The sequence below is a fragment of the Hipposideros armiger genome, unplaced genomic scaffold (assembly GCF_001890085.2).
Source record: "Hipposideros armiger isolate ML-2016 unplaced genomic scaffold, ASM189008v1 scaffold_517, whole genome shotgun sequence".
NCBI classification, from domain to species: domain Eukaryota; kingdom Metazoa; phylum Chordata; class Mammalia; order Chiroptera; family Hipposideridae; genus Hipposideros; species Hipposideros armiger.
Genome location: NW_017731867.1, coordinates 236,707 through 251,914, shown reverse-complemented (window position 1 = coordinate 251,914; position 15,208 = coordinate 236,707). Strand labels below are relative to the sequence as shown.

The 15,208-nt window shown below is 33.5% G+C and overlaps 1 protein-coding gene across 2 annotated transcripts in view; it reads left to right on the top strand.

The window, feature by feature from the left end:
- The first annotated feature begins 2,014 nt into the window (after window positions 1-2,014).
- SAMSN1 (SAM domain, SH3 domain and nuclear localization signals 1) overlaps window positions 2,015-15,208 on the top strand; it is a 48,008-nt gene continuing 34,814 nt past the window's right edge. For both annotated transcript variants that reach the window (XM_019668115.1, XM_019668116.1), the window contains exon 1: window positions 2,015-2,157. In XM_019668115.1, coding sequence (XP_019523660.1) covers window positions 2,101-2,157 — 57 coding nt within the window. In that variant the 5' untranslated portion in view covers window positions 2,015-2,100. The remainder of the gene's footprint in view (window positions 2,158-15,208) is intronic.

The window sequence follows — 15,208 nt, the reverse complement described above, 5'->3', positions numbered from 1 at the left end:
CAAACGTCATATCTGTCTTTTAATTCCAGAAAACAGTACTCTTGAGTAGAAGAGAAAGTTGGAAATTGCTTCTCATCTGCAATTCTGAAAGAAAATATTTCAGTTTTATTTACATGTTAAATATGTCTTATAGTGTTAATGATGGTAAAATGCTTAGAGATCATAAATTGCGATTTTACAAATACTGCTTGAGTATCACACTTTTTAAACTGCATCTAATCCAGCTAGAATCACCATGAATATGAGTGTTCTCTATTCTTTAGTTATCTTTGTAGAAATACAACGTATAGTAACCACCACCACAAACATAACTACTTGAAATCACATGCTTCTTTAAGATCCACAAACACTTCCTAACATAAAACATTTTACTTAACTAATGTCATAGAATAAGTATGTTTTTTATTGGTATTTCCTTTTATCTTTACCAAAACCCTCTCGAGTAGTATGCACATTATCATGCCCATATTACTGATTAAACTCCACAACTGAATGAAATTTCTATTCACATATAAAGAAATGGGGACACAGAGGGTGCAGATGTTTCACTTAAGAAATATATTTTTTTCATGACTTTCAATTTCTGGAGATGAAACAAAAAAATCACTCAGGCTACTGACTTAACCTAAACCTAAAATAGAAAGTTTGAAAGAAAGCATACTTCTAGGGAATTACCAAACCTCAAAGTCCTGAGGTGTTTCTGTGTTATCCTTTGTGTCATTATTTTGAAAATACCAGCTTGGTATTTCTTGAAAATAAAATTCTGCTCTTAATAGCTACTAGAAGCATATTAACCATAATCTGGACAAGTGTATTCCTTCAATTCTGTTATAAAACAAAAACTTTTTTTTTTTGGCTAGTCAAGAGATTTGCTATATTGTCAGACAGCACACAATAGACACTCAGTTCAATTTTTGTTAAACAAATTAGTGAAATTTGGACACTGTAACTGGGAGGAGGGGCTTAGAGATGTGAGGAAGACTGAGAAATAGGATCAGTTGATTTGTTATCTAGAAAAGCTGCTCATTAAGAATATGGAACCACTGCTTTTCAACCCAGGGGTTTTATAAACAGAAATCTAGATTGATTTCCTTAAAAAGCCTGTTTAAACAGACATTCCACAAGTCTCCCTTTGGTAAACCCCTAATTAACAAGAAAGCTTGAATTTCTTGCTTTTACTTCCTGGGTGTCTTGGTTTTGACATTATAATAAAAGTGTTAAACCCTTTAGTTTAATGAGGAAAGTCTTTCTAAGCTGTATTAGAGCTATTCCAGGCCTATCAAATAGGGATTCTGGATACATCATTTGAAGATACCATTGACCCAATGGACCATTACTGAAACATTAATTATCAGTATATGTATGGCATTGTAGTTTGTGGCAGAAAAACATCTGGTTAATTGAGGGTTCTGTTAAATTCATTTCCATTTTAATCAGGGCTTTAGAACATAGTGTTATGTTAAAAAATAACAATATGCATAATCATTTACTTCTGGAGTCATATTTCCATTTGTATTTACATAAATTTCATTCACACTCTACTTTTTAAATATATGCATGCATGCATGCTTTAAATAGGATTCGTATTGTATAAAGTCTAGTTTATTTCATCTTCTAACAAAGTTTACCTAGAAATGTAAAATTGACTACCCTGGGAATTCTCTTCATTTCTTTTTAATACTAAAAAGCCCACATCTCAAATTTTATTTTATTTATTGGCTCAGATGTTTTCTTCCCTATACACATGGAATGTGTCATAGATTTTTATTTTTATATAAACTAAAAAAATGAGTTTTATGTTGGAATCCTTCTGGCTCTTCTGATAACTGCAGGCATGTCAAAATGTGAAATTCACAAATCCGTCTCACAGAATATGGCAGAGGCAGAACATTAAAAAGTTACCAAAGAAGTACTTAAAAAAAACCCCAGAAACCTTTACCCATGTCGATGTGAAGTCATATCCTGACCAAAGAAGGAAGTGGCCGGTCACAGGGCTCAGACATATTTACTGCTGTACATAACTGAGAGCACTCGCTGACTAGCCTCAGTTCTTCCTGTAACCACACAAAGTGTACTCACTTGGCATAGTCTGAATTCAAAATGCTGAAAAGAAAGCCATCCAATGTTTCAGAGAAGGACAAACATCAGAAACCAAAGGTAAGGTAATTTCATACATAGCCAAACACAACTAAACTATTTAAAAGAACATACATGCATATTGTTCTTATCTGTGGGTCATAAATAAATTCAACCATAGGGTTGAATGCCTCATGGCAAATGTGGAAAAAAATGAATGGCAAAATTAGATGTTAAATAACACTTGACAATTATTGTCTTTGAAATTTTATCTTATAGTGCATATTTGATCATTTGCATCTGTAACTGAACTTTAGGCTCAGATTATCAACTTCCTGAAATCAATTTGGTGGTCTCTGTTTGAAAGGTTGATATTATAAAATCTTCTTGCACATTTTTAACAACTATAAAGATGTCAATATCTATTTAACAATCAATTGAGTGCATTTTATCTCTTAACTGCTCAGTTCTTGACAATATATTTAATTATGAGAAGGATGTAAAATAGATATTTTGGTTAAATATTCAATTTTTTCCACTTTTTCTTATTAAAATATGACAGCCTGTTGGAGATAGTATTTTTCTAGTCTGTCTCTTGAACTAACACCATTACTAAGGAGAGGATTAGGTTATGTTTTGGGAGCATCCCATAAATTGATAGATTTGTCAAATTGGTTCTATTTGGAATGTTATTCAATTTTTAGTCTTGACAATAATTCCTACTTAAAAATATAAAGTTTAGATTCTATTTTAGAAGTCAAAATTATTTATTTATGAAATGCTGGTGGAGAGAATTTTTCTTATATTCTTAAGTTTCTTAAAGAACTAACATTTTTAATCTGCGTTTGAATGAACAATAGTTGAGTTTAAATGTCTTTTTAAAGGACTGACTTATTATCTGTTATTGGTTCTTAATTGCTTAGCACCCATTCTGAGAGAAAGGAGTTGGGAGTTAATTGTGACCTTTTGAATTGATGTGGCATTGAGCACTGTCAATGTTTTAAAACTCTGCAAGTTACACACAATCTCTCTGAAGGAAACTAAAAATAAATGATTTTCAATCTTTGGAAACTAAGGATAAATGACTTTTAATATTAATTCTTTCTCACACAAAGATCTGATAAAAGGTAGACAAGCATTTTTAGTTTAAAATACAGCTGGAAACATATCATAATTACTGTCGTTTTCCCTAATATAATACAAATTCAAGATAACACTTCCCAGAGTACAAAAAATGTTTCTAAAAGTATGACTTATTTTTCTATTTAAGATTAATTGTATATAAAATTTGCTTGATTAAATGCAACCAATATTGAGTTTATGATAGTAGATTTAGAAAGATCGCAAAACTTAACAGGAAGTGGTAGTTTTCCACCAAGTATTTAAAATCTGAAGTCAGAATATCTCATAAGGACTGCATTATGTAGTGTCATTAAACTATTTTAAAAATGATTTCAGTCTATTATCATCATTTGCCTTAATTGAAGGAACTATAGTAATAAAAATGGAGTATTGTTCATCTTGTTGATGTCCTTATCATAAAAGTAAAAATATATTTGATAAAATATACATCTGAGAACAAAATTTATCACAGTAGTCACATTGAAACATGTTAACTTTTGTTGTGAATGAATTCTCATTTCCTTTCGATGGATGGTTTTCATTCTATATAATTTTTAAAATTAATTTATTTTTCAGTTACAGATGACATACAATATTACATTAGTTTCAGGAGCATAGCATAGTGGTTAAACATTTGTATAATTTATGAAGTGATTCCCCTGATAAGTCTAGTACCCACCTGACACCATACATAATTATTACAAAATTATTGACTATATTCCCTATGCTGAACTTGACACCCCATGACTATTTTGTAACTACCAATTTGTACTTCTTAATCCCTTCACCTTTTTCACCTTGGCCCCCCAACCCCCCACCTCTCTGGCAACCATCATTTTGTTCTCTGTATCTGTGAGTCTGTTTCTGTCCTGTTTGCACATTTATTTTGTTTTATAGATTCCACATATAAGTGAGATCATGTGGTATTTGACTTTCTCAGTCTGACTTATTTCACTTAGCATAACACCCTCTAGACCCATCCATGTTGTCACATTTCTTTTTTTATGGTTGAGTAATATTCCACTATATATATGCACCATATCTTCTTTATCCATTTTATATGAATTCAAAGAGATATGTGGGTATAAATGTACAAGTGTGTTTTCTATACATTCCAGATCAATTAAGTCATTTCCTTTGAATATGGAAGTAATATTTTCTCAATTATTGTAATTATGTCTTAGAAACATTTATTTTACTGGGTAATTTTCTTTGTGTATTTCATGGGAAAAAAGTAGAATCCATAAGAGATGGCAGAGATGGGTGTCATGATGATGCCTACAAGGAAATGAGTCGTAGAAGGAGTTCAAATCCCTTCATCTACCAGAAGTGAACATAGGGCCTGTGTCTAGAAAGATGGAATAGAACCATCAAGAAATCAATCTGCAATATAGGGACTCACTGCCTACACTGATTAATTACATACCAGACAATAGTTCCCATCTCCTGACTCAGAAATGTACACTCCTTGTGCTATATACTATTTCAGAATTTCTGAGAGAGATTTCTTTGTGTTTGATTGTAAATGCTAAAGTAGGTAATGAACAACATTAAAAGTGACAGAAATATTATTTAATCATCTAGTTCATATTAACTCCTGTGGGTTATACGTCAAGTGACCTAGTACCCGATTCAAATGGTGAATGCATATTACATCTATTGTTATATCCAATAAAAGTTATGAAACTGTGCATTTGTAAAGGGAATAAATGGAGGACTTCATTATTAGTATTTTAAAATAAGTCCTATTATTGTGAGAAGAATTCAAAATGTGGATATAAAATGTAGCAATAGATTTTATGAGAGTTCTATATCCGAAACAATTTATTATTTTCTTATATGCACAAGACTTATTGATAAACACGTCTATGAATAAAAAAAAAGTCAAAACCCACATTAAAATACTTTTTTGCAGTATGTAATTTTATCACTAAAGTATCCTCTTTTTCACTCTTTATTTTTCTGTTTCTCCATTTTTGATATGGGTTCTTTCCCTCAAATAGCTCATAAATAAGACCAATAGTATTCATAATTATTATAAGATTTTTATAGTATAGATTAAGAGGGAGAAACCAGAGATTTTCCATAAGGGAAACTGGAAAAGCCTTGGAAAATTATTACAAAATAAACCCTCTATGTATACTGGAATGTTAGTAAATTTCAACTAGTTCAATTTATGTCTCAGAACTCTCTATCGTGTATAGGTACATTCCAGATTAAAAAAAATAAATTTGATAGATAGTGGTTAACTATCTTACATTCACTGAATCAAAAACAGCCTTGCTTAACTTACATGCAAGGCACTGTACTTTCCATTTTGAATTTTGTTTTCACCTTATCACTTGTGCCCCACTACTTAATAATGATTTGTTTGTTTGTTTGTTTGTTTGTTTTAACGGAGCCATCCTGCCACCTATTGGCAGCTCAGCGGCAGCTCAGCTCAGTCTGGACTCAAACCGCTGTTGCTCAGAGCTCAAACCTTTGAGCGAGCTCTTAACCAACTGAGCCACTCGGCCAGCCCCAATAATGATTTTTTTTAAATTAACCGTATCCAGGATTCATATTTGATAAGACATGATCTCATTACACTCTATAAATCCTTACATTACAGAACATAATTTTCCTTGACTGTTTTTCTAACTGAAGTGCTTTATTTTGAATTTTCTATATTTATTGTGAGTTTATTACATGCCAGTTGCTGTGTTCAGCACTTTTTTTACACAAATAATTTAATATTTGTAACAACTATGTGAGGGAATTACTCTTATTTAGCCTTGTAGCCTTGGAGAAGGCATAGAGGAGGTGATTTAAATTGAGCAAAGATACATAAGTTAAAAAAAAAAACAAACCCACCAAAACTGTGGGAAGAAGTACATATGTCAATTTCTAGTATTCCTGTTCTTAATTATTATGCTGCCATTACAAGCATAAGAACTGTAGATATTATATCTATTTCTGTCATAATTACCAGCTAAATTTTAAGGAAACCAGGCAGGATATATCTTTAGGAGCCTCTGTAAGTTGGGAAGGAATTTAGAAATCTTCCATTCCTGTGTGTGATTAAATGCAAAAATTCCACATACAAAATCCCTCCAGGTGTCCACACAAGCTGCAATACTTACTATAAAACAACAATAACAAGTTTCTTTATATCCAAATGTTCAAATTGGCAAAGAAAAATCATGATCTGATACTGAGGTAAGTATAACCATGTATCTCCTGCCTGCACCTAGCATAACACCTTCAATGTAGTAGGTTCTTAATACATATTTGTAAAGTGAATGATGTTTCTAGTATACTACATTGTAGCCTAGTTCAAATATGAACGCTCACTAGTGTTATGTACTTTCATTATTCTTGGTAGCAAGTTTGTTAGTGTGTATATAAGAAAGTTTGTATGTATGTGTGTAAATATAACTAATTCATATTTAAGTTTGGTTTTAAGAAGAACACCAATACAGCAACTGTTGTGCAAGAATTCCTAGAGAGGCCAGTCATTACATAACAGTAGACCTTTGTTCCAGGCCAGGGAATATGGTAGAAACTTAGAAAATAGAAAAGGAATAGGCCCCACAAATGAAACTTTGCAACTCAACAAATTGGCCTTTATTTGGCTGGGATTAATGATCTGTGTTGATAAATTTTAACTGAGGCTTTTCTCTGAGTAAAAAAAAATTCAAATACCTCTGTTAATGCAAAGGGAAACATTGGAATAATGGCAGCTCTGAAAATAGCTTTTTTTTTTACCATTTTTTAAAAATCTAAAGTGCATAATAAATGAGACACCATTAGTGTCACAGATGCTAATTTTCACTAGCAATGACTGAAGTGGCATTCTTTCCCATTTGCATTTGATCCTAGCCATGATGAGAGGTGATGAGTTGATTATGAGCTGTTTTCACTGCACTGCCCGCTGTGCAAATTTATGCTCCTAGACAAGGATGACACATAGTTGTGGCATTAAAGAGCTTTTTTTCTTTGGTGGCATTAAAGAGCTTTTTTTCTTTACTTTTCCTTTCAAGACTGTTAAGATACATTTTAACTCTTATCTCACCAAATATAAGGAAAGAGAGGTGTTTACATGCACTGGTACTCACTTTAGACCAGGCATTGACACAAGGAACTGGTGAAACTTGTTTCTCCCAATTTACAGGAAAGAAAATAGTCCTATAAATGTGAAATAGTTTTCCTAAAGTATAATAGCTAGCAAAAAAATGATTTGCTATTATATGGGACAGTTTTTCTTCTTCTAAACTTGTGGGTTTCCACCCTACTGCTTCTTTTGGATTCTTCATCTGGGGTATACTTTTCAGACTTCAATTGATATGAATTCAGTTGAATCTTTTGGCTTTTCATACAAAGTGATCTCGGATGTGTGATATGCAATGTAGGTAATATTTTAAATTCACTTTTCCTATTTAAAAAATGGTGGGTGTAAATAAACGTTTATTTACTTTTGGTTATTACCCTCCCTCCCCTGCAGCCAAAAATATATCTCTCAAGAGATTCTCTTCATGTATGTATTGAATAGTGTTTATGTCATAATTTTTTCCAAGAAATATTTAAAGTAAATTATGATGCAAACCTAAAACTGAGTAAGACGAGTTGGGAGAAAACAAAGGTGTCCCTGGGCCATTGGGTTGAGTTGCGTATGGATCTAGGACTTTCTCCTTAACGTGGTTTGACAGACTAGCAGCATTGGCATCTCAAGGGTGTGTTAGAAATGCAGATTCTCTGACCTACCCCAAGCCTATTAAATCAGAATATACCCAGGCGTTCTGTGTGCACTTTCAAGTTTAGAAATATGTTCATATTGATGGTTCTCAAGCCAGGTGGCACAGGTGAGTAACTAAAGACTTTGAAGAAATACTCATGATTGGGTTCCATCTTTAAATATCCAGATTTACTTCATAGAAAATATGCCTGAGCATCAAGAACTTTTAAAATTTCCCAACCTGGAGCCATTTTTTTCTACTAATCTTTTCAAAATATTTAGAAGTTAATTCATTATCCCATTCATTCATCCATTCATTCATTTTTCAAAGTAACAAACATCTATTGAGTGCTTATCATGGACAATATAGACTATATGCTGAGGAGACAGTGGTGTTTAAAACAAAGTCCCCTGCCCTGAGAGGATTTACATTTACTGGGGATGATAGATAATAAACAAGATAAATATGTGTTAAATATATAACATGCTAGGTAAATGGTAAATGCTAAGAAGGGAAAGAGGAATACGAAATACAAGGGACCAGGGAAGACTTGGTGAGAATGGGACACTTGAAAAAAGACCTGAGGAAATGGAGGAGCTGGCCATGACCCTGGCTGAGGAAATCATATCCAGGCAGAGGGGAGAGCCAATCCAAAAGCCCTGATGTGGGATTGTCCCTGAGGTGTTTGAGAAAGATGAACGCGAGCACATAAGGGGAAGAGCGGTCACAAAAAAACAGATCATAGAGGGCCTCCTATGTCATTATATAAGGGCTTTGGTTGGTGTTGTAATATTTTGCGAAGAGAAGAGAAAGACCTTGCCTACTCTTTAGTGGGTTTACTCTCTTTTGTGCTTCAAATACACTGAAGGGAGTGAGAGGGTATGTAGGGACATGAGACCATTTAAGAAACTATTGTAGAAACTAGGAAAGAGTTGATGGTGGCTCAGACAAAGGAAGGGACAGGGTGGGCATTGAGAGATGTTGAACTTGGGACCTATTTGTACATATTGTATACATCTGAATAAGTATAAGAAACGTCCTACATGTGCTTGAAAGATGGTAAACAGAAAGCCAGTCACCGCCTTGCACTGTTCTTGCTTCTAGCTGGTGCTTACATTCAAAGGAGAAGTACTCGCATCCTTCTGCTCATAGAAATTCACCCCCAAAATGATGCACCACTTCCTAATGGTTTCTGCTTGTTTTTTTCAAAATACAGGGTTTCGTGGGGGTTTTTTATTGGATTTAATTTTCATTTCTAGGGCATCTCAACTCAGAAGAGATGAACTATAATTTTTCTCATTTCACCACATTTAATTGTTTGAAAGAGTAATTTTAGCCTTGAAAACTCCTCTCCAAAAAAAGCCCTCGTTCATCTTAACCTTCCCGTTGTACAGAATATGAATCTGTAATCAGGTTTTTTTGCAAACAAGTAGCAAAAGGTTTGGGGCCAAATAGACTGGTTATACTTGAGAAAAGTGCCTAGACAATATACAGAAAGTTCAGAAGACATATGGCTGAGAAACAATGGAAGTGTAGACTCTCCTTTGGAAATCTGGATATTATATCCTATAGGAAGAGAATAAAGTCACTGCTTTGACTACCAATGTACTGGATTTGTTAAAAAATCAATTTAATGAGACACATACCTCTTTAATCTTTTCTTGCCTTGCTTTAGAGATAAATGGCTTCATTATCCCTTCAGATTGTGTTTTTTTTAATATATAGTGGAATTAAGTCCACACTCTACATATCAAAGTTTCCAAATTTAGCATTTCCAAACTGATTCATTTCTTTTCCTTTCTAGTGTTAAGGATTTAGGTGAACTTTTAGAAACAAGACGTTTGTAATTAGCTTCTTAGTAGAGAACAAAAATGTCTTTCATTAAGAATTGATTAATAAGAATAGAAGGTTTTAAGCTGTCTCTGGTGGTAGATGAAGTGAAATCTTTCATAGATAGAGCCATTAGTTAGCACGATGTCTATGTCCCCTTTCTCCCCTCGTATGAAGAGCTCTGGAATTCTTCACCCAGTCTATATTAGATTTCTAGGACTTCCATAACAAAATAGCACAGGCTGGTGATTTACAGGACAGAGATTATTTCTCACAGTTCTGGGGTTTGGAAGTCAAGATCAAGGTGCTGGCAGGACTGGTTTCCTCTAAGGGCCGTAAGGGAAGGATCTGCTCCAGGCTTGCAGATGACAGCCACTTGCTGCCTTTGCACTGGGTTGCCCTTCTGTGCCTGAGAGCTCCCGGTGCTTTTCTTTGTGTATCCAAATTTCATCTTTGAGTTGTTCTGACCACGGTCATGCTTTCCTGTCTGTGCTTCCCTTAGCCTAGAATGTGTTTGCTCATTTTTTTCCAACTTATGAACTCATATCTATCCATCTTTTAATACCTGGCTGGACTCACTCCCTCCAGAAAGCCTCCACCATTTAGCCCAAGGTAGTGTTTTAGACGGCGTCCTGATGGAGCAGGAGGGAACATGAACTTAAGTCTTATAGACATAGGTTTGAGGCCCTATTTTGATATGTCCTCACAACGGGATGTTAAACATTTTATTAAACTTCTCTTGAGGTTTGGTATGCTTATCTAAAGAAGAGGATCTGTTAAAAGATGTCACGTAGGATTGATGTGAGAATTAAGTGAATCACACATGTTAGTTCCCTATCACACAGTACATGTTTGATTAATAATCTCTCCCTCCTTTCTATGTTCATAGTGCTTGTTCCACACCTCCATTGTGTCTCTTACCATAGTTTATTCTAATGTGTTTTTCCAACTAGAGTCACCATCAAGAACAGGGGATGTATCTTTTTCATATTTGTGTCCCAGCAACTTTTGCTGGGAAAAAAGGAGGCTTGAGCTCTGCCCAACTTTCAGTTTCCATGTGCTTTCTATTACACTTTGGTTACCATCAAAAACATTTGCAATATGGAACATAGTTGTGATTTCTCAATATATGTACTATAAGTGTGGAATGACTAATGGGTGATATTAGTCATCTAAAGAAATAATCTACTTCAAGATATGTTTTAAATGGGTCATTGATAAAGATCTGGGCAACACCCACATAAAACAAAGTAACCACCCTTAGAATCAGAATGAAATGAAACAAAAGAATCATCAAAAATTGTAAGGCAGTCTATCTGAAGGGGAAAAAAAACATTTGCAGTGTGTGTTGTTTATTAGGGACCCTAAAAAGGAGGGGAAGATAGAAATGTGCCACTGTGTCTGCAGAGCAATACGGATCAGCCGAAGCACGTATTCCTTTCGGCTCAGACGTGCTCACTTAGGTGAGATGTGTACTTCGGACTGTTGTAACTTCTTGTCTGTAGCCACTAATATCACCTAATTCACTTTTCTGTGACTCTACTATACTAAACAAACACACCCCCAACAATGATTTTGTGACCCAGGCAGTATTTCTTCCAGGAGAGACCATTCTTGCATCAGTCAACAAGAATACACATTTTTCTTGGCAGTTGAATTCCTTGTACCTAATCAATACTTGGGATTGCCATTTTTGGCATCTTATTAGTTTAGTTTATGAGTCAGTCCTCTTTAAGGTTGTTTATTTCTGCAAGTTTTGAAAATAAAGCTCCCATAATTGTCAAAATGAGGGCCTAATAGTGGACATGTGGTCAAGCAACTGGTTTCCTAGAAGAAAACTGTCACCACTTTTTCTCTATGTGCATAAAATGAAGACAACTAAATAATAAACTTTCTTTGCTATATTCTACATAGTTTTATTAAATTGAGGTTCTGGAATAAGTATCAAGGCAGATTTATTTGTATCAAGTTCTATTTTACAATTCATAGTGATATGATAGTCTGGACATTAGGTTCAATTTTTTTCTGAATATTTCGCATGGTAATAGCTATGCAACTTTCATTTTTAATTAAGTAAAAATAATACATAACTAAGTCAATATGTAAATTCTGTAATGCTTATGAGTATATAGTCTTTATATTGTTAGTTATTATACAGTCACCACCATCTTTTCTAAATTAGGCTATCTACAAATTTCAAATTACTTTAAGATTATGAATATTTCACTATAATCATTCATCAATTTCAAAGCAGCAAGTGACAACAAAACAAATGTTTATTATTTTAAAAATAAAATTCCTTCAAATATAAACGTTCTATCATCGGACATTATATTGTTGATTTAGGGATGACCATAAACTCAGTTCATTTCTACTACTACTATCACATTTCAACACCATTATTAATCCCACAATAGACTGAAATATTCATATAGCCAAATCCAAATTTACTGAAAGGAAAATAAATGTAATAGACAATGAGGAAGTTAGAGAACACTAACAATTTTTCCAAATATCCTGGCATGAACCCACTACAATTTTTTTCCACCTATTCTTTCCCTATTTGGGATTACATACCGTATGTTTATCCCACATAAACATGTCTGTCTGTTCTTACTAAGAAAAAAATGTTTAAATTCCTAAGCACAGTGGCAGCAGGTCCTGCCTGAGATGGGAATGTTTATAAGCTTTATGATATTAACTGCAGCACTCAACCTCAGGTGGCATAAAGCATGCAAAAAAGAACTTTCTGTCAGTTTTATTATTTCTAAAAAGGTTCCCCTTGAAGCAGAAGAGTGACCTTGCTCTGCTGAGCTGACATATGCCACTGGATTAATGGTCGAGCTCTGCTGGAAGGAAGCTCACGGAAACATTACAACTCCAGAAGCTGGGCTGGCGGTGACCATTAATCAGGGGGACCAAAATCATGCATCAAACACACTCATTTAAAAGTAGTAAAAATGACTTAAAAAAAAACTTTGTGAGAATTAGCCTATTGTTTGTCATTACTTTTGTTCAAGGAGATTACTGCACTACAAAAATGTCCCTTGGGAGACCTTTAGAAAGGTCATTATGTACCCAGAGGCCAAGTGAATGTGGAGGACATTTAAGACTGATGGAGGTAACTCACAGGGAGGTCTTGATCCAGAGAATTTGATGGGAAAGCTTATTAAATGGATTATATTTTTCATACTTAATTTTTACTCCTTCATTTAACCATGATTTCTAAGCAGTGGGTACTATGAATGTTTGTCTTATTGTGATGATTTCATTTTAAGACCAGAGTAACTGGATTTAGTGGTATAAACATTTGACTGGTAAACTTGTTAAGAGATTTTTTCAGGAACCTAAAGTTTGAGTCAACACATTCTATTGTTAAATATATTAAAAAAGTACCTTAGCAGACTTAGAAGTACTGTATATTTTTCCACCATGTGTTAGCGAATGAAAAATTTTCCAAGACTTTTTCTCTCTTAGATTACTAAAAAGAAAAAAAGCCCTAAGATCTTGAAGAAAATGTTTAGTTTAATTTAGCAGATGATAAGTTCCTCTTGCTTTTTAAAATATTTTTAATGATAAAATTGAAGACCTTCTCTTTTATATTTTTAATAGTTTGTCTTTTAGGTTAATGATACTATATATAATACATATGATATTATTTCATTATAAGGTAGGACAAATAATATAATCAGGCCTTTATTAAGGAAACCAGAGTATTTTATACTTAAGATTGTGCTCAATGTAGTAAGGCTTATGTGATTAGTACTTCAAAGTTATTTTTCTACATAAATCACTGCTGCCTTCTTTTACCATGATATTCAATATTATCTCCTTTTGTTAGCCGTAACTTATACAGGAGAATTACTTTTGCAGAATTTGTTTTTGAAGTTTATTTATAGGATTAAAATATTTGATAATATTGTGCATACAATAAAGAGTTAATTTTATAAATTTATGGGAGGATAATACATATTTCTTGTAACTGGAAATGTGAATCATTGATCTTTGGTATAGAATTCTCTCTATCAAAGTACCTAGAAAACAGAATTAGTAATGGAAATTTGCTCAAGGAAATAACTTATCTTAGAGTAGGGATGGTAAATGCATGAAATATGTTACCCGTAATCTCTCATTCCTCTTCGCACTATCTTCCCTAAAACACACACTATCTTCTGTAACTATGGTGGACAGGGTTAATCATGTGCTCTTTAACTCTAAGCCTGAAAGTGTCTTCAAAGCCCTTTTCAACACAGTTCTCCATGAAGGTCTCAAAAAATTATACATGCTGGTGCAAGGATTGAAAACTTCCTGCCAATTTTATTTTCAAGAGATAGACCATCTAGACAATGGAAAATCCTAGTGAAATAGTGTTGTTCCGAATACACACTTTTCTAGTGCCCAAAATGATTATGTTCACTAGAAACAATGTTTCTTTCTCTCCCTTGAAGAGTTCAGGAGATAATTATATTAGACACATTTCTGTAATCCAGTGCTCCTTTTAATATACAGTGTGTGGTAAATCACCTTTTTTGTTACTTTACCACCATTTTAGCAATTACCATCTTTGGATTTGGTGATTTCTTAAGAGTTCCTTAGTCAATAACAACACAGTCTCTTAGAGTAAATAATTTTTGAAGATAGTTAAGCAAATTCAAATTGTATTGATTGAAATTAATTTCACTTCCAAAATCTGTGATCATTTTAATGGGCCTTTCTTTAAATAGACTATAAATTAAGTAGGTATAGACATATGAGCACAAAATGCCTTTCATGTACTAAGTCGTGAGTACAAATTAGTATTTGTAAATGGGTGAATATAAATTTCCAAGTTGACATTTATTATACATTATTAACTTCATTTTTTGTGTGTCTCTAAATTTAATCTGCTTTTAGGAATTGCTTCTATATTTGTATATCATTCATTTGAATATGGCTCTGTTTAGCTCTTATCGATTGAAGTTATTTGGTTGATGGCACAAATACAGTATAAATTCTTCCAGGTTAGATTCTTGCCTGATCTTGTTCACATTTTTAAAAGCTTTTCATTTCCTTTATATTATACAGGTTTTTTTTATTAGTTTCAGGTGTACAAAACGATGTAATAGTTAGACAGTTACACCCCTCACAAAGTGATAACCCCCCACCCCCAATCGACCACCCCTCTGACATCATACATAGCTGTTACAGTTCCACTGACTCTACTCCCTACGCTGTACTCCACATCTTGTGATTATGTATATATATTAAATTATAGTTGACATTTAATATTATTCAGCTTCAGCTTCAGATGTACAGCACAGTGGTCAGGCATCTACATCATAGAATTTTTTAAGAATCATTGATATCAAGTGACTGAACTTTTGCCACATTCTGCTTTTTACCTGAAGAAAACATATTTAAGATATATCAGTAATACTTATTTTAAGAACTCCTTTCAAATAATACAGGATATCTTAATTTTTATT